Source organism: Marmota monax, unplaced genomic scaffold, assembly GCF_021218885.2.
Source record: "Marmota monax isolate L192 unplaced genomic scaffold, Marmota_monax_Labrador192_F-V1.1 WCK01_AAM20220418_F8-fsc00012, whole genome shotgun sequence".
Lineage (NCBI taxonomy): Eukaryota > Metazoa > Chordata > Mammalia > Rodentia > Sciuridae > Marmota > Marmota monax.
Window position 1 is genome coordinate 13,698,829 of NW_026695227.1, and position 21,410 is coordinate 13,720,238.

Here is a 21,410-nt window from a genome sequence, read left to right on the forward strand (position 1 = left end):
GCCCAGTGACCTGCCGGCGTGGTAGCCACGACACCCCAATTGGAATAAGGAGAGAGCAGAGCCGCCGCCCGCACCTGCAGGAAAGATACGCAAGCAGTATGAAAAGACAAGGAAAGAAAGGACCACAAGCAATGCAGGTCAACGCAACTTTAGAAGAGGTAACAGCTGCAGCAGATGGAATGTCAGATAAAGAATTCAGGATATACATGCTTCAGATGATCTGGAGTATCAAGGAAGACATTAAACAGCAAAATCAGACAATGAAAGATCACTTCGACAACGAATTACGCAAACAAATCCAGGAAGCAAAGGATCAACTATACAGGGAGATAGAGGTTATAAAAAACAAGCAATCAGAAATCCTAGAAATGCAGGAAGCAATAAACCAACTTAAAAACTCAATGGAGAATACTACCAACAGAGTAGAACACTTAGAAGATAGAACATCAGACAATGAAGACAAAGTATTTCAACTGGAAAAGAACATAGACAGCTCAGCAAGACTGTTAAGAAACCATGAGCAGAACATCCAAGAAATATGGGATAACATTAAGAGACCAAACTTAAGAGTCATTGGGATACAGGAAGGTACAGAGCTCCAAACCAAAGGAATGAGCAGTCTATTCCATGAAATAATACAAGAAAACTTCCCAGACTTGAAGAATGAGACAGAATCCCAAATCCTAGAAGCCTACAGGACGCCGAATGTGCAAAATCATAAGAGATCCACACCTAGACACATTATAATGAAGATGCCCAACATACAGAATAAGGAGAGAATTTTAAAAGCTACAAGAGAAAGGAAGCAGATTACATTTAGGGGCAAGCCAATCAGGATAACAGCTGATCTTTCAACACAGACTCTGAAAGCTAGAAGATCCTGGAATAACATATTTCAAACACTGAAAGATAATGGGTTCCAACCAAGAATTGTGTATCCAGCGAAATTAAGCTTCAGGATGGAGAATGAAATTAAAACCTTCCACGATAAACAAAAGTTTAAAGAATTCGCAGCTAGAAAACCATCTCTTCAAAACATCCTAGCCAAAGTATTACAGGAAGAGGAAATGGAAAATAACAATGAAAACCAACAGTGGGAGGTAGGACAGTAAAGGGGGGGGGGAAACAATCAAAGAGGAAAACAAACAATGTTTAGTAACAGAAATAAACAAATATGGCTGGAAGAACAACCCATATCTCAATAATAACCCTAAATGTTAATGGCTTAAACTCACCAATTAAGAGACACAGGCTAGTAGAATGGATCACAAAACAAGACCCAACAATATGCTGCCTACAGGAGACGCATTTGATAGGAAAAGACATACATAGGCTGAAGGTGAAAGGTTGGGAAAAATCATATCACTCATATGGACTTCGGAAACAAGCAGGCGTGTCCATACTCATATCAAATAAAATAGATTTCAAGCCAAAGTTAATCAAAAGAGATAAAGAGGGACACTACATACTGCTTAAGGGAACCATACACCAACAAGACATAACAATCATAAATATTTATGCCCCAAACAATGGTGCAGCTATGTTCGTCAAACAAACTCTTCTCAAGTTCAAGAGTCTAATAGACCACCACACCATAATCATGGGAGACTTCAACACACCTCTCTCGCCACTGGACAGATCTTCCAAACAAAAGTTGAATAAGGAAACTATAGAACTCAATAACACTATTAATAACCTAGACCTAATTGACATATATAGAGTATACCACCCAACATCAAGCAGTTACACTTTTTTCTCAGCAGCACATGGATCCTTCTCAAAAATAGATCATATATTATGTCACAGGGCAACTCTTAGACAATATAAAGGAGTAGAGATATTACCATGCATCTTATCTGATCATAATGGAATGAAACTGAAAATCAACGATAAAAGAAGGAAGGAAAAAGCATACATAAATTGGAGAATGAACAATAGGTTACTGAATGATCAATGGGTTATAGAAGACATCAAGGAGGAAATTAAAAAATTCTTAGAGATAAATGAAAACACAGACACAACATATCGGAATCTATGGGACACATTGAAAGCAGTTCTAAGAGGAAAATTCATTGCTTGGAGTTCATTCCTTAAAAAAAGAAAAAACCAACAAATAAATGATCTCATACTTCATCTCAAAATCCTTGAAAAAGAAGAGCAAAACAACAGCAAAAGAAGTAGAAGGCAAGAAATAATTAAAATCAGAGCTGAAATTAATGAAATCGAAACAAAAGAAACAATTGAAAAAATTGACAAAACTAAAAGTTGGTTCTTTGAAAAAATAAACAAAATCGACAGACCCTTAGCCATGCTAGTGAAGAGAAGAAGAGAGAGAACTCAAATTACTAGCATACGGGATGAAAAAGGCAATATCACAACAGACACTTCAGAAATACAGAAGATAATCAAAAATTATTTTGAATCCTTATACTCCAATAAATTAGAAGATAGTGAAGGCATAGATAAATTTCTTAAGTCATATGATCTGCCCAGATTGAGTCAGGAGGATATAGAAAACCTAAACAGACCAATATCAATTGAGGAGATAGAAGAAACCATCAAAAGACTACCAACTAAGAAAAGCCCAGGTCCCGATGGGTATACAGCAGAATTTTACAAAACCTTTAAAGAAGAACTAATACCAATACTTTTCAAGCTACTTCAGGAAATAGAAAAGGAGGGAGAACTTCCAAATTCATTCTATGAGGCCAACATCACCCTGATACCTAAACCAGACAAAGACACTTCAAAGAAAGAAAACTACAGACCAATATCTCTAATGAACCTAGATGCAAAAATCCTCAATAAAATTCTGGCGAATCGGATACAAAAACATATAAAAAAAATTGTACACCATGATCAAGTAGGATTCATCCCTGGGATGCAAGGCTGGTTCAATATACGGAAATCAATAAATGTTATTCACCACATCAATAGACTTAAAAATAAGAACCATATGATCATCTCGATAGATGCGGAAAAAGCATTTGACAAAGTACAGCATCCCTTTATGTTCAAAACTCTAGAAAAACTAGGGATAACAGGAACATACCTCAATATTGTAAAAGCAATCTATGCTAAGCCTCAGGCTAGCATTATTCTGAATGGAGAAAAACTGAAGGCATTCCCTCTAAAATCTGGAACAAGACAGGGATGCCCTCTCTCTCCACTTCTCTTCAACATAGTTCTCGAAACACTGGCCAGAGCAATTAGACAGACGAAAGAAATTAAAGGCATAAAAATAGGAAAAGAAGAAATTAAATTATCACTATTTGCAGATGATATGATTCTATATCTAGCAGACCCAAAAGGCTCTACAAAGAAACTATTAGAGCTAATAAATGAATTCAGCAAAGTGGCAGGATTTAAAATCAACACGCATAAATCAAAGGCATTCCTGTATATCAGCGACAAATCCTCTGAAATGGAAATGAGGGCAACCACTCCATTCAAAATATCTTCAAAAAAAATAAAATACTTGGGAATCAACCTAACAAAAGAGGTGAAAGACTTATACAATGAAAACTACAGAACCCTAAAGAGAGAAATAGAAGAAGATCTTAGAAGATGGAAAAATATACCCTGTTCATGGATAGGCAGAACTAACATCATCAAAATGGCGATATTACCAAAAGTTCTCTATAGGTTTAATGCAATGCCAATCAAAATCCCAATGGCATTTCTTGTAGAAATAGAGAAAGCAATCATGAAATTCATATGGAAAAATAAAAGACCCAGAATAGCAAAAACAATGCTAAGCAAGAAGTGTGAATCAGGCGGTATAGCGATACCAGACTTCAAACTATACTACAGAGTAATAGTAACAAAAACAGCATGGTACTGGTACCAAAACAGGCGTGTGGACCAATGGTACAGAATAGAGGACACAGAAACCAATCCACAAAACTACAACTATCTTATATTTGATAAAGGGGCTAAAAGCATGCAATGGAGGAAGGATAGCATCTTCAACAAATGGTGCTGGGAAAACTGGAAATCCATATGCAACAAAATGAAACTGAATCCCTTTCTCTCGCCATGCACAAAAGTGAATTCAAAATGGATCAAGGAACTTGATATCAAATCAGAGACGCGCCGTCTGATAGAAGAAAAAGTTGGCTACGATCTACAGTCAGTGGGGTCGGGCTCCAAATTCCTCAATAGGACACCCATAGCACAAAAGTTAATAACTAGAATCAACAAATGGGACTTACTCAAACTAAGAAGTTTTTTCTCAGCAAAAGAAACAATAAGAGAGGTAAATAGGGAGCCTACATCCTGGGAACAAATCTTTACTCCTCACACTTCAGATAGAGCCCTAATATCCAGAGTATACAAAGAACTCAAAAAATTAGACAATAAGAGAACAAACAACCCAATCAACAAATGGGCCAAGGACCTGAACAGACACTTCACAGAGGAGGACATACAGTCAATCAACAAGTACATGAAAAAATGCTCAACATCTCTAGCTGTCAGAGAAATGCAAATCAAAACCACCCTAAGATACCATCTCACTCCAGTAAGATTGGCAGCCATTAGGAAGTCAAACAACAACAAGTGCTGGCGAGGATGTGGGGAAAAGGGTACACTTGTACATTGCTGGTGGGACTGCAGATTGGTGCAGCCAATTTGGAAAGCAGTATGGAGAGTTCTTGGAAAGCTGGGAATGGAGCCACCATTTGACCCAGCTATTCCCCTTCTTGGTCTATTCCCTAAAGACCTAAAAAGAGCATGCTACAGGGACACTGCTACATCGATGTTCATAGCAGCACAGTTCACAATAGCAAGACTGTGGAACCAACCTAGATGCCCTTCAATAGACGAATGGATAAAAAAAATGTGGCATTTATACACAATGGAGTATTACTCTGCATTAAAAAATGACAAAATCATAGAATTTACAGGGAAATGGATGGCATTAGAGCAGATTATGCTAAGTGAAGCTAGCCAATCCCTAAAAAACAAATGCCAAATGTCTTCTTTGATATAAGGAAAGTAACTAAGAACAGAGTAGGGACGAAGAACAGGAGAAGAAGATTAACATTTAACAGGGATGAGAGGTGGGAGGGAAAGGGAGAGAGAAGGGAAATTGCACGGTAATGGAAGGAGACCCTCAGGGTTATACAGTGGAGGGGGTAGAGAGAGAGGAGGGGAGGGGAGGGGAGAGGTGGGGAGGGGGGAGGGTGGATGATGGGAAAGGCAGCGGAGCACAACAGACACTAGTATGGCAATTTGTAAATCAATGGATGTGTAACTGATGTGAATCTGCAATCTGTGTATGGGGTGAAGGTGGGAGTTCATAACCCACTAGAATCAAAGTGTGGAATATGATATGTCAAGAAATTTGTAATGTTTTGAACAACCCACAATAAAAAATTAAAAAAAAAAAAAAAAAAAAAAAACAGATACAACATGGCATTAGAAATGAACAAAAAATATAATGAAAATAAGGGTGCTTTTTCTAGGGCATTACATCATATACTACTCAATCTATGAAACAAAAACTCTCAATCTGTGAAGAATCAGGAGTGTAACTTTGTTAGCTCTTTCTACATGCTAGATTTTCATAGCATTTACAAAAGCTTTATTTAACAGCTTTCTATATGAATGTGCATAAGTATTTTTAGTAAAGAGCTTGAAATTATAGCTCTAGTGTTGCCTATTTTGTTAAGAAGGGTATTTTTTCCATTTCTAAGGAAAATATTTATATTCGTAATATGACACCAACTTCCTTCTTAAGTAACACAAAATATGTACCACTGAATTCATTAAGACAATAACTACCATAAACATTTTGAATTCAGAAATTACAATGTTTCTGTTTTAGATTGGCTCTGTACTGAGCAACTTAATGTGATCATGCCTCTAGTCTAGCAAGTAAGTAAAATGATAAAACTGTTGAGAGCACTATTTATGATTCATAGTTTAGTAAAAGTGGAGCTTCACAGGTATTTATATATGAGCTTTTCCACCAAATATGTAAAACCTGTATTAATGTGTACAAAGCAATACTTAAGGAAGAACAAAGAAAGCAGTAGCAGAAAATATTCAGGTTATTGTAAAAAAGACTAACACCTAGGTATGAAAGTCAGTAGAGTCCCAGCTTAATAACTTTCCATTCAAGTATTTAATGTTTCTATTCTGTGCTTAGATCAATTAGAATTACTAATAGATTGAAATGCCATTTAATTATCACACAGTCTAAGAAAGATAACATCATACACTGTCAATTGAATAATTGAGAAATGTTTGTTAAAGACAAGAAAGAGTATCATTTATAAGGCAATGCTAATTAAATCTTATTTTTAAGTTTAATGGTTTGAGGATAGGCTGTGCCATTTTGTGGTTTCTATTCTCTACAACCCAGAACCAGCAGATGCACCAGAAAAATTATCAGCAAAGGCAGGACTATGATTCTATGTAGAAAATCAGGAGGCGGGGAACAAGAGCAACAAAGAAATTTAACCAAAACAATAGAAGGTAAGAAAGACGGGGAAAGGAGTTATTATAAAGCATGATAATTAAAACATCCAAAGTAACATGGAAAGAATAAGGCCCGAATCACAGTGAGCAGGAATGGGTGCTGCCAAACCACTCAAACAACAAAAATACAGACTGTACAGGATGCTGAAAATCACGTGCTGATAGACTGGGTCCCTTCATCACAGTATTTCCAGCATATCTTCCAGATTAAATTCCTTACTATTTGATGGGTTCCAAATCAAAGCATTTATCATTTTCAATTAAATATAATACGGTATTGTACTGCAACCAAACATATGGAATAATGATTGCAAATGGATCAAGGAAAAAGAGGAGGGAAAGAATTCCAAACCCATTATTCTGCACTGAAGATGCTGACTTCTGGAGTATGGTCAGCATTATTGACATTTTCTTCCTAAGAGTGAGCTTAGATGATGTTTCTTGTGTGGGTATTTCCCTATACATATTGACAGCTAATATGTACTCTGAAAGTACTGCACGCTCCTGACTCTCAGTAGTAAACAAGAACATGTTTTCAAAGGAATGAAAGGAAAATTTCCTCCATTAGAGTTTATCTATAATCCCACAAACAAGCTACATACAATCATATCTGCCATCAGAAAGCTCATTCAGTGGAAGTAACAATACCTGTAACTGGAGTTCTGTTTTTCAGCCTATGCACTTCCATAGTGAAGTCATCCTTCAGGAAAAGAAACCCAATAATGGAAAACAGGTAGACGAGGATGAGAGCCAGGACTGCGGTTAGAATAATGGAGCGGCCGTTCCGTGTGACACTTTTTATGACATTGAGCAGAGTCTCTTCTCTGTATACCAAATCAAAAAGCTACAAAAATGAAGAAAGTAAAAACAAGGAAAAAATGCAATGCAGCAAAAAGCAAATAAATACAGATAATTACAAATACAAATGTGAGCCATTCTAGTTTATCTATAAAAAATAACCAAAGCCACCTTAAACATAAAGCAAAACACTTATTTTTTCTCTGTTTGGAATATATTAATAAACTGTTTTCCAATAAATATAACTCTAATCATATAATATGCATCTGATAACTTCATAATTAATATAATATCAATTTATTCTATGACATAATAGAAATAGTATACTTTGATTTGAATTTAGAAAAATTAAAGTGGATTCACCTGACTGATAAATTATTGACAAGTTCACTAACTGCATTGTTTATTCAAGGGGTTAGAGGAGAAATTAGAACAATTTTACAAGTGTGATGCAATGGAAAAGGTATGGAATTCAAACCTTTGAGAAATGTAAACACCTTTTTTTTAACTAAATAAAAACAAAATCTGTTAATTTAGTGAATACTTTTAGAAGCAAAAGTATAAACATAATTATAATATACAATTTTGCCAATGGGCCATTAATCATTTTATCTTTAGTATATTAGAAAAGCTATGCTCTAGGCAAGAATATAGGTATTTGTTTGCTATTTACTGTCTACACCAAGAATGAGTTTATTTATTGCTCCATTAAAAAGCTGAAATTATGCATTAGTAAGTACATTTTATTATAAAAAGCTGATTAAAAGACATAAAATAACATTCACTTAAAATATATATAAATAGCAGTTTGGAAATTAATACTACCATTAAAATTGGAATAACTGGGATTGGTATTCTGTTATCTGTGGGCTGAAATGGTCAATTATGAGTCATACATGCTTTCAGAAACACCAAGGTCTTGCTTTCTGTTTTTCCAAGTACTGAAGGTTATATACAGTTACTTCTCAATTAAATTATAGTCTTATATATAACTGTTCAATAGATCTTTTTTTTTCTTAAATGAATAAATTTTTTTTACAAAGCTCTTGACATATCATATTTCATACATTAGATTCAAGTGGGTTATGAACTCCCATTTTTACCCCAAATACAGATTGCAGAATCACATCGGTTACACATCCACATTTTTACATAATGCCATATTAGTAACTGTTGTATTCTGCTACCTTTCCTATCCTCTACTATCCCCCCTCCCCTCCCCTCCCATCTTCTCTCTCTACCCCATCTGACTTGTTTGCTCACTTTAGGAAACCGATATTTTATGATGGTCAAATAAAAAACCAAGTTTAACTATCTTTCTATCTATTTATCTTCTGGAAGATGGAGCTAACTTTAGAAATAAAGTCAATATTCTTCAGTAAAGACAAATTAATGCAAATTCAACTTCCAGATTGTCACTACTCTGGTTTATTCAATTTATTTAAGCATTAAGTTGCCATGAAGGAGATTTTCTTTTATGTTAACTCAACAGTGGCTTGAAAAACAGGTCTTCAATATGCAGTAGGTTAGCTCTAGAGAGAGTTTATAGCTTTCAGAAGCCTGTGGGATGCTTGATAACAATTCCTGAGCCTCACTCTAAGCCCACAGCATCAGCCTCTTGCTAGTTCTAAAGGTCTTTACAGTGGATAGGTTGATGGTTCTTTATTTCTGAAAGGAAAATTTAGAGTGTAGTTTTTATTACTTCAGATAAAGGACTGACACTTGAGGACCCGAGAGAGTTCTTACTCAAATATTTTTTAAAATACACAAAGTAATTTTAAAATCTGCTGTATTTTAAATAATATTTTAAATACATAATAGTATATAATAATAAATAATTTTAATAATAATAAATATATTATAATAAATATTATATGTTAAATTTCCTTCTAGTACTCTTAAACACCAAAACAGATATTATATTCATAACTGACCCAATATGAACAAGCTAGCATCATTATTATAAACTTTGAAAGATAAAATATTGAAAGAAAATGAAACTATAACTGGGTTAAGTAACATAAAATAAAATTAATACAATTCTAATAACTCATATAATAATTAAATAAGCTTTTATTTTGTTAAACATCTTTCCCTGGAAAACAGAGATTTTATATGTGTCATTTCACATATGTTTTAATGTTACTTGATGTACCTTGATACTAACAGTCTCATATACTGTTCCATCCATTCAATAAATAAGATTAACACACAACACATTATAGATTCATCAGGTTATATACATTCAATATTATACAGATTTCTGTAAGTCAGTAATGCCTGAATGAAGTAGTTTAAAAATTATACATTATTGCATGTCAGAGTCAGGTAAAAGTGCTGGGTATAATAGGACTTTACATATCATAGGAAAAAAATGGAATTTTCTAGTGAATCAGGAAAAAGAGAAAGTTCATTTGGATTGCTGAAATAGAAAAAAAAAATCTATTGCTAAATGATCTAACTTAACAGCCTAGAAGATAAGTCTGTATCAAAATACAATATGTCTGAATCAAAATATAAAATCCACTCATAACTACAACTCTTCCAAGGATAAAACGATAAAGGAAATAAGGCCTCATTTCAGCCTTCCTACATGATTGTGTCACGTAATAGGAAAGCAAAAGGTGCTGAATTCTTCCTTGCTGGCCTGAATGAAGTGGTCAACAAAATGTTTTAGGTCTTCAGCTTGTTTTCAGGAATCACTTTAGTAGACAGCACTCTCTACTGTATATTCACTATGAACCGGAGACAGAAATAAATTGTCCCTACAGCTCTATGATGCTAACAAACATGGTAGTGTTCTAAGTTTCAAAACATTATAACACATTTATACTGACTCCTCTCCTGGTTTATTGCTATAAAACAGTATATATGTAGAAAGGAAAACAGAATAATCATTCTAGAAAAGTCTTAAAAACATCTATTTAAAGAAAGAAAGAAATATATACACATATATTTCTTTAATATGTGTATATATATATATATATATATATACTTAACAATCACATATTAAACCTGAAACTATAAGACTGTACCTAAAACAAATGACTCATTGTCTTTTTCCCTAGGTTGGCCTTTGTTTCTCCTCATTTTACTTAGATAACATTCTAAAGATGAAGATAACATTTGATACTATAAAAATACAATGATTTCAGCACCCAAGAAAATAGATCCTTACTTTTCCCCACACTGTTGGAGAATATTGCAATGTAAAGGGAAATATTAGTTGGCTGAAACCAAAAGCAGCTGTCTTATGAAGCCTGAGAAGAGGTGGGATGGTTGATTGCTTCTGAGAGAGGAAACAAAAAACTATACCTCCTATGGTGGTTTCCCAGAAAAAAAAAAGAAAGACTAAAAATTATAATTCACACTCTTCCTTAGAAATTCTAAAAATAACACAATTTGTCCTAAATGTCAGGCAGGCCCTGCTCTAAAAAAATAAAAAATAAATCAAAGGACAAGGCATAAGCAGCAGCAGCACTGTGGCTTTATCAGCAGTGACTGTCCATGTAAAGATTACTCACCAGGAAGCTATAGAAGAACTCATGAACAAAGAGGCCCAGCATGCAGACCAGGACGTATGCCACGTGATAGAGAAAGGCCACATCCAGGATGACTGCTCCATATCCTCTGGTGAACGTGCCACGATTTCCCACAAAACTCACCAGAAATACTATTTTATTACAAAGCTAAAAGGAGTAAAAGATTTGATTTTACTGTCTTATTTATCCTGAATTCACATACATGGTAGGATACTGACAAAAACTATTATCCATATACTCTGTGGTTTTCTTTCATGGTTTCTAATATAAATCTGCATAGAAACATAATATGTGCAAAACTTGTATCCTTTTCAGTTTCAGTAAAAGAGAGAAGAATGATGAAGAGAACTAGCTATGCAATTGAAACAGACTTGAATTTAAATCCTGGCTCTTTCAATTATGCAACCTAGTCCATGCAACTGTAAGCCTCAAAGTTTTTTTTTCTGAAAAATTGGAATAAAAAATTTCCCTCATAGATCTCTTTAGAGGACTAAAAGACATTATGCATTATGAATCAATTAGTACAATGACTCTTTATTACTTTTACTATTATTTTCATATTAAAAGAAATATAAAATGGTTTACTACACTAAAATATAACAGAAAAAAAAATTTAGAAAATATATAGATTTGAGAAAAAAAAAGAAAATATATAGATTTGTCTTTTCTATCTTGGATTTTTTTATATTGAGTATTATTTTAAAGAAGCAAGTCATTAAATATTTTTACCATATATTTTATATACATTGAAAATATGAATGTACTATGTACCTGGGTTAAAATAAACATAATGCACGTATTTATTTTCTAAGCCATATATGTAGTAATTATTCAATAAATATTTTGGAATGTTTACTATTTCTCTGATCATGTAGTACATTTATATTCAGGCTTTAATTAATATTACCTTTTGTGGCATAACTTTGGGAATGTAGAAATTTATATTGACTTTCTTTAACAATAACAATGATATGTACAGTGATTTATAAAGACATTAGTTATCATAAACTTAGTGCCATCTATTTGGTTATTGAATAACAGCATTATTTATAAGAGCCAATTTTGCCTCATAGTCATCAAAGAAGAAATTACAGATTCCAAGAATTCTTAGAATTTTCCTTCCTCATTGTTCCCTGAGTTCTTCACATTATCTAATGGAAACATATTTATCTTTAAGCATCCAAACCTAACTTTGGAAAAACAGATTGCTCTTTGCAACACTGTTGGTTTTTTTCTATATCGATAACATAAACAAAAGTACCTTAGGGGATGATTTTAAATAACATAAAAAGAAACATAACACTTTGAGTCAGATATAAAATTTGAAAGGGTGAAAAAAAACTTTTCCTTCAACTTTCTGAAGCCCAAATCAACACAGATGAAATGACCTATGGGTTATTAGTGAATGTTTTGAAAGACCAGTCAATTCAACAGCCCAGCACCTAAAAAAGTCAAAACTTTCCTAAATTTCCCCTCAGCCAATTAACTATCCTTGCAATAATTGATCACTTCCTCCTTCATCATCTTAACAATTTTAATAACACCAAATAGAAAGAAACTCCTACTATTTTCTTTGTTCAGTGTTTCCTCACTAGCTTCCACTATTATTAAATACAGCTATGGTATAATAGAAGTCTTGATATTTATTGTTCAAGAACAGGGTTGATATCATAAGATATCATAAAAACAGGGACTTTACATAAAGTGCTTCTCCACATGGAGTATTTGACAAGAAACAGCCATGAAAATGGGAAGAAATAGAATATCTGGCAAAGTGTATTCAGCAGTTTACTCTCTTAATTGTTTTGAGTGGCTCTTGTCTAAATTTACACTATCTTCATTCATTTGTTATAATTCATCAGTATAATATAGAAATAAGTTGTATAATAAATAGAATTAAAAGTAAGAATCATAACTTTTCAGAAGGATGAATGATGTGATTAAGAAAGTTCTTGTTTCCTGATCTCTAATTCTTTAAATTGCATCATTAAAAGTTATGTAGGAAGAAACTTTATAAGTCCTGTACACTGAGGAAAAAAGAATACTTTGAATTTAAGTCCTCAAAAAAGAGCAACACATTTGGTTCTCAAATAATGAAAAAGCAAGAACACATATCTGCCTAAAAGGGACTCTGCCATTTTCACATGAAAATTAGAGATTTGCTTTATTTGTATTCAGAGTTTTTGTTTATGAATCTTGATCTAGAGTGTGACAGATACATTCCTGTTCTCTGGACTAAGTCTAGAAGTGGAATGGAGTCAGCTCTAGCAGCGGCATCCATCTATTTCTCTTGAGATCAGACACAGGGAAATCAATGTCCTCATGATTTAAAGAGTTCATACCAAGGGCTGGGGCTGTGGTTCAGTGGTAGCGCACTTGTCTGGCATGTGTGAGGCACTGGGTTCAATTCTCAGCACCACATATGAATAAATAAAATAAAGGTCTATTAACAACTAAAAATATTTTTTTTAAAAAAAGAGTTCATACCAAGGAGAAATAAATGCAAGAATAATTATTTGATTAGACAAGAAGTTGAACTCTGGTTTCTCACATAGGATGCAATTTGTCAGTTGTTTTCATAGAACACTTTCCTTAAGAGCTGGGAATATTTATGTAAGAAAAAAGTTTATAAGCCATGTACACTAAGGAAAAATGATACGTTGAATTTGAATTCTCAAAAAAGAGCAATACATTTTGGTTCTCAAATAATGAAAAAGCAAAACCATTCTCCCTTTTCATGTCACGACTTGGCTGCTGTCATCTAACCAGTCCTTCACCTGTCACTACTGCAATCATTTCTATGGCAAAGGTCCACATGGACAACAACGACTAGAAGTTTAGTGAGAACATCTGAGTTGGCTTAGAAAGCCCTGGAATCAGACACATGGGACCAATATACAACACCATAACTGTCTCATTTGGTCTCCCTTCTCCATTTAGTTTTCAAAGCTGCCCAGTCTATATTTTTGATGGGGATGGGGTCAGTTATGTGTTGGTGGGGGAAAAAGAGTGGGCATGGAGAGGCAACTTCAAAGTAAACTTTCTGGAAATTTTATTAACAGTGCTACACCATCAGGTCTTCCCAAACAAAAGTGAATTTAACAGTCACTTGTTCATTAATGTATACTAAAGCAATACCACTGGTTTTAATTAGGTAAAAAATATACAGTAAAGTAATATCTCCATATACACTTTATAGTCTGTGGATATGTCTTCAGGACTAATATCAGTGCAGTGTGGTGGAAAAACACTGGATGAGAAGTTGGCCATCTGGGGTCCAGTTGTGGCTATGGCACTAACTTCCTGCTTTAGTACATCCTTCTGTCTCTACAGGATTTTATTTGCTCATGTCTGCAATTATGTGCCTAGAATTTAGGTGCCTTATAGTTCTAGAATTTTATGTGAGTCCTTTAAATTTTACTATTTAATCTGATCACAGACATTTGTTTTCGTCTTTATATTATCCTTGTGATCTAACTTCATACTCTGGCCCTGATCAAGAATTATATCCCCATCTTAACATTGTTCCTGTGGGAAAATATGACCTATTTTCCAAGAATAAATTGTAGAATACAAAAAAAACCATGCAAGACTTGTCTGCTTATATGTTGAAAAGATAAAATTGAATTTATAATCTTCAACTACATTACCATATTTTCACCAACCGACTGAATCACCCTTCTCATTGAAAATGAGATGATTTAATTTTTTTTTAAAAAAAGCTCTATTTCAGTGATGTTACATTGTAGGCAAGATAAGGTTCTAAGATTAATATGTAAGACAAAATTTGCATGCAAATTTTGCAGTCAGAATTGCCCTGGAAATCTTTTAATCTGCCCACAAAACAGTACAGTAAACCTGGACGATATAAAGAGTAGCATCTCTCACTAAGTACAAAAAAACAGCACTGAAGCAATTTTGTATTCTGCAAGTGAATACCAGAAGTAGTTAGGAGCTTTCATTGACCATAATCTGTAAAACTGTGTGTGTGTGTGGGGGGAATATAAGAGTTTTGACTTGGAATGTATAATTGAATTTGTATATATTAAGTGAACATATGATGGGATCCAACCTTATAGATCAATAGCAACAAGAGACCTCCAGAAAACTACCTACAGGTAAATATCTGAGGGTATGATTTATTTGAACACCATAGTTTATTTGATAGACTAGTTATCTGCTAAACACCATTTGCTTCTCCTCTCTGCAAAATGGCAAGACCAAGTTCTAGCATAAAAAAACATTTCCACATGAGAAATAACTATGAGAAAGACAAATGATGTACAAATAGCTTTAAATCAATTACACATTTCCAGGCATTGTTAGAAAAAGGAAAAAAAAAAACATTGTGACTAAAAAGTATTTACAAGATGTTAAAAGATCTGATATTTACTATATTGATATTATTTAAAAATGTAAGTATCTAAACAAAAGATAATGGAAGGGTTAAACAGGTTATTTAACATTTACATGACGATTAAAATGAGATTTACATACAATCTTATTAGAATGAAAAAATATTAAGTGATCCTAAATTTCTAAAATGTTCACTTATATTTGTCAGAAGAACATATTAATCTCTATTACCATTAACTATCAATGCAGTGTAGTGGATGAGAAAGAAGGAAACTATAGTGGGTTATATGATGTGCTTTATAACTGAGAAAGAAGACGTTTGAATTTTTGAAACATCTTAAATATTGGGATAACTCCTGTGACAAGATAAGCTAGTTAAAATCTAGATAAAACTTCAATTTCTAAAAATGAATAAAGATGAAAAAAAATGAAGTACTACAACAAAGAGGAGCCAGTAATCCTAAATGCTCAGCACACAAGCTGAGGATTTTTTCCTCCCACTTAGTTCCTTTTCCAAAAGAGACTTTCAGTGTTTGCATAACATTATGAAAGGCAGAGTCCAGGAACAAGAACCAAAACAGAAACACTCTCCAATCATGATAGCGCATACTGCCTCACATGTTAGATCCTAAGTAAATGGTAGCTATTATTACTGTTGTATCAGTATCCTAATTATTGTTCTTTTCTAAATCTTCCACACTCATCTCAATTGCACTAAATAGCAACTGCTCTCTTACAGACTAGGTATCAGTATCTCATTCCTTCCACGGATGAGAAGAATGAAATTCAGAGGCTTGCTGAGTTGCCTGAAGTCTAGTTCTGATTTTCATTAAGGCTAACCTTTCAAGTAGATGTCTGTTTTTTCCTGTTTCTGATATCTCTAATTTTAGCACTTATAATCTCACCTGTTATGCAATGCAAATGTGTAAGCATAAATTAAGTAAATGAACATATTAAAACCTAAGATACACAGCATGACCAATTCATATTTTCATTTGTTTATTTCCTGCCTCCTGAATAAACCATAGATAATTTTACAGTATGTTATTTTAAAAGTTAAGGTAGATGATTATTCACTAAGAATTCTTAGTTGATATAATATTAAAATTATAGATAAAACTTCTGTCAATACCTAATATATCAAGATTACAATTATTCCATGGAGTTTGTCCCAAATTGACATTGATTCTTTCATCAAAATGCCCTGGACCAGTGGATGTGATAATGCATAATCTGGCTGTGCAAACATGTTTTATACTATAAAAGCTATTAGGGTACCAGCAGATTTCCATATAGTTAATAAGGTAGATATGTTTACATATTTTAAAAATTTTTCATAAAGATATTAAAGTATAAGACTTGCATTTCATATGAATACTCAATTGTTATAGTGGAATTATTCTCACCAAAACCTAAGGACAAGTGTTGTTTTTATCCTATCCCAGGAGGAGGATAAGAGAAATACTTCAAGTGTTTTGGGTTTATCCCAACAGACATTAGAATGCTATTCCTCATCTTTTAATATATTCTGGGTCCAAAGATAAAGAACATGCAAAACAGTGAGTCTGACACATCCACCTCTAGATGGCGAGCACCATGTCCTCTCCTCTTGCTATTTTTAGTATCTATTAAATTACATAACAGGGGCACAGTGAAAGTTTGTTATTTTTGGCCAAATCTATCTAACTATTATTTCACTTATCAAACTTGGATTTTTCTAACTTAGGGATAGTGTCCTATTGAGGGTCAGTTACCAGTTTATGAAAAATATTTGCTTCTTAAATAATATGGTTTCATATTCAAATTATTTTTTTAAAGAAAAAATAAGCCAAATACATAGGTTTAGAAAAATTTAGATATATTCCTGAATATTCTCAAATTAGATGGTTTGGTAATATTACCAAATTAGCTTATTTCCAATGCATTGAAAGTACAAGTTCAGTTCATGTAAATATTTTCAATGTTCAAATACCAAGTATTAGAGTAAAGAAAAAAGGAGCTGGAAGGGAGCAAGAAGAGTAGGATTATGTACATGAACGTGACAACTTCTGCCCTCCAGAAACTTGCAGAAGGTATATTTGGTACTTTACAAGATTCTGTACTTATAGACTTCTTTATAATACACTTCCCTTTATTAACAATAGTTGAGAACTGGCAATTTGGTTGCTTGAATAATCCGATTAACTGGGAAGTGTCAAATATGTCATGTTTAATTTTTGAAGAATTGTAATAAAAGAGATATCAGAAACACAGAAATACAGAATTGCTCATACTAGCTCAGCATCATAATTCTCACAATTTGATTGACTATTTCATTTATTAATTTTCAATAAGTATTTGAACATATTTTATGTGTAAGACACTGTACAAGAATACAAAGATAACCATTCCTTCACTCGTTCATTCACTTAATAATTAGTTGACTGCTTTGAGAAATATTTATTGAGTCCCTATGATGTTCCTTATGACATGGAATGATCAAGCACTATTCTTAAGAACTGTATAATGTAGTAAGGGAGATAAATTCTGGCTAAAAAATTTCCAGAATAGGGTATATTATGTTAAAAACTCAGTAAAAGATAAAATGCATTAGGAATTCAGTAGCTATAATAACAATATTTCTGGGCTTACCTGTCCATTTGTATTTCAAAAGCCAGGTGATATATTTTTTCTTAAGGTAATATCCATTTATGGTTTCACCTTGTGTAAAGCTGGTAGAGAGATCCTTTAAAAATTTTACTTCTTGGGTAATATTATTTGTATAAATGTCTTACCTGCTTTTTGAAATAGTATTCTAGCTTGCATATTCTAAACTCACCTAACTAAAGTTTCAAAATGTACTTCCTTTTTCTAGTATTTCAAAACTTGGCAAAAAGAATATTAATCTTATCTATGCCTTCTACAAATTTATAAGATTTGTTCACATAAAAGGAGTCCAATTTCATATTTTCTCAGGCAATAACCCTTTTTCTTAGGTCATTTGATAAAAAGGTATTCACTTCTTAAGTTCTACTGAATATAACTTAATCTTTCTTGGATGATTTAGAAATCATTTTAGGATGTTTTACAGTGGCTTGGAGTCATTGCTGTCAATAGCTGTGGGTATAGGATACGGGTGGCATTAAAATTGGATTAGATTAAATTGATGGCAGAACTGGGTCATGCCCCAAATGCTACCTCCTTAAATATATTGATTTTTTGTCATTTTTTAATTTCTCTAAATTAAATAATGTACGAATTATACTATGGCTAATTTAGGTTCACAATAAATTAGAATTCACTTTGTCTACATGAGTGAAAACATAGAGCTACAGTTTTATGTTTAATACACTTTTAATTAGTTCTGTAACAATAGGAAACTAAGCAAAGTACTTACATTAGCTGCACCAAGAAGTATTAATGTAGGGCCAAGACCTATAGTATATATTGACCTGAGCATGACTGACACAAGAAAGGGCCGAATACCCACAGGCTTGGAGAAGAAAAACAGCATAGACGTGCAGATCGCAACTGCTATCCACAGGAGGACTGAGAACAATGGAGAGAGGGTACCTGTAAAATGTGGAAGAAATTTATTTTCAATGAGAATAAAACTAGAAAATGCTGAAATACTTGCTCCTCTATTTGAGCAAGTCAAGCCATAATGCACTGAAACAAAACCACTGTAAACTCTATATTCTAAGGAAATGTCTTTGAACACATTACTTACTGCATTACTAGAAAGTTTGTGATTAATTTCAAGCTACTTACTCACTAGTTAACCTCCTTCTATTAAATCTGAGAATTCTCCTCCTATCTCACCTCTGGGAGTAATTTTCTAAGTGCTTTCCAGTAATTTTCTAAGACCCATCTCATTTGGAAATCCTAATTCAAAATTTATGATTAATGACTGTTAGGGGTATAGCTAAATTATGAGAAATCAGGCAACTTTTTCATTGAACTCATACTTTGTCTTGCTTCATTATTACCAAGAATCCATATTATGTTTTCCCTAAAAACAATCCAGTATGTAGAGTACCTAATTTTTTATAAAGTAAGGACAAGTTTGAACTGTTACAACACACACACAGGTGTCTACATCTGAATGTATGTGTATGACTGTGAGGATCTAAAATCCAAAACAAGTTTTATAGAAAATGTAGAGCTATGCAATCATCAGAAAATAAAAAGTTTTTAAAAATGAACTCCAGGCCCCCTCCCCCTGTGCCGGCAAGGTAGAGGGAACTGTGACCACCCACAGAGCAGGCCCAGCAGCCTGCTGAGGGGCAGAGCCGCCCCCCACCCCCCGCGCCTGCCAGGTAGGCGGAACTGTGACCACCGACAGAAAAGGCCCAGTGGCCCGCGGCGGGATAGAGCTTCCAATCACTCCTGCAAGGTAGGCGGGCCTGCGACCCACAGGCAGAAGAGGAGCAGCGGCCTGCTGAGAGGCAGAGCCGCCCCCTCCCCCCCGCGCCTGCAAGGTAGACGGAACTGTGACCACCATCAGAACAGGCCAGACCTGCAACCGACAGACAGAACAGGCCCAGTGGCCTGAGGAAGGGTAGAGCCGCCTCCCCCCCGCGCCTGCAAGGTAGGCGGACCTGCGACCCACTGGCAGAACAGCCCCAGAGGCCTGCAGAGGGGCAGTGCTGCTGCCTGCGCCTGCATAGTAGGCAGAACTGCGACCACCGACAGAATAAGCCTAGCCTCCCGCAGAGGGACAGAGCCGCCGCCCGCGCCTGCAAGGTAGGCGGACCTGCTACCGACCGGCAAAGCAGGCCCAGTGGCCTGCCGGCGTGGTAGGCACATTGCCCCAATTGGAGGAGGGGCAGAGCTGCCACCCGCGCCTGCGAGGGAGACTTTGCAACTATACAAGACCAATATAAATATATAGGGGGAAAATTCAATAGCACAACAGTTTCACCAAGTAGAAAGGAACGCGAACAGTATGAAGAGACAAGGAAAGAAAGGACCACAAGCGATGCAGGTCAACTCAACGTTAGAAGAGGTAATAGCTGCAGCAGATGGAATGTCAGATAAAGAATTCAGGATATACATGCTTCAGATGATCTGGAGTCTCAAGGAAGACATCAGACAGCAAAATCAGACAATGAAATATCACTTCAACAATGAATTACATAAACAAATCCAAGAAGCAAAAGATCAACTATACAGGGAGATAGTTATAAAAAACAAACAAACAGAAATCCTAGAAATGAGGAAGCAATAAACCAACTTAAAAACTCAATTGAGAATACTACCAGCAGAGTAGAACACTTAGAAGATAGAACATCAGAAAATGAAGATAAAGTATTTCAACTTGAAAAGAACATAGACAGCTCAGCAAGACTGTTAAGAAACCATGAGCAGAACATCCAAGAAATATGGGATAACATTAAGAGACCAAACTTAATAGTCATTGGGATACAGGAAGGGACAGAGATTCAAACCAAAGGAATGAGCAATCTATTCAATGAAATAATATGAGAAAACTTCCCAGACTTGAAGAATGAGACAGAATCACAAATCCTAGAAGCCTACAGGACGCCGAATGTGCAAAATCATAAGAGACCCACACCTAGACACATTATAATGAAGATGCCTAACATACAGAATAAGGAGAGAATTTTAAAAGCTACAAGAGAAAGGAAGCAGATCACATTTAGGGGTAAGCCAATCAGGATAACAGCTGAACTTTCAACACAGACTCTGAAAGCTAGAAGATCCTGGAATAACATATTTCAAACACTGAAAGAAAATGGGTTCCAACCAAGAATTGTGTTTCCAGCGAAATTAAGCTTCAGGATGGAAGATGAAATTAAAACCTTCCACGATAAACAAAAGTTAAAAGAATTTGCAGCTAGAAAACCATCTCTTCAAAACATCCTTGCCAAAGCATTACAGGAAGAGGAAATGGAAAATAACAATGAAAACCAACAGTGGGAGGTAGGACAGTAAAGGGGGGAAAAATAATCAAAGAGGAAAACAAACCATGTTTAGTAACAGAAATAAACAAATATGGTTGGAAGAACAACCCATATCTCAATAATAACCCTAAATGTTAATGGCTTAAACTCACCAATCAAGAGACACAGGCTAGTAGAATGGATCACAAAACAAGACCCAACAATATGCTGCCTACAGGAGACTCATTTGATAGGAAAAGACATACATAGGCTGAAGGTGAAAGGTTGGGAAAAATCATATCACTCATATGGACTTCGGAAACAAGCAGGAGTGTCCATACTC

General features: G+C 34.5%; 1 protein-coding gene across 4 annotated transcripts in view; it reads right to left on the reverse strand.

The window, feature by feature from the left end:
- The window catches only part of Itpr2 (inositol 1,4,5-trisphosphate receptor type 2), a 518,501-nt gene that overhangs the window by 79,448 nt on the left and 417,643 nt on the right, over positions 1-21,410 (reverse strand). For all 4 annotated transcript variants that reach the window (XM_058576367.1, XM_058576366.1, XM_046435433.2 and 1 more), the window contains 3 exons: positions 18,559-18,734; positions 10,809-10,973; positions 7,135-7,330 (listed from right to left, as the gene is read on the reverse strand). In XM_058576367.1, coding sequence (XP_058432350.1) covers positions 7,135-7,330; positions 10,809-10,973; positions 18,559-18,734 — 537 coding nt within the window. The remainder of the gene's footprint in view (positions 1-7,134; positions 7,331-10,808; positions 10,974-18,558; positions 18,735-21,410) is intronic.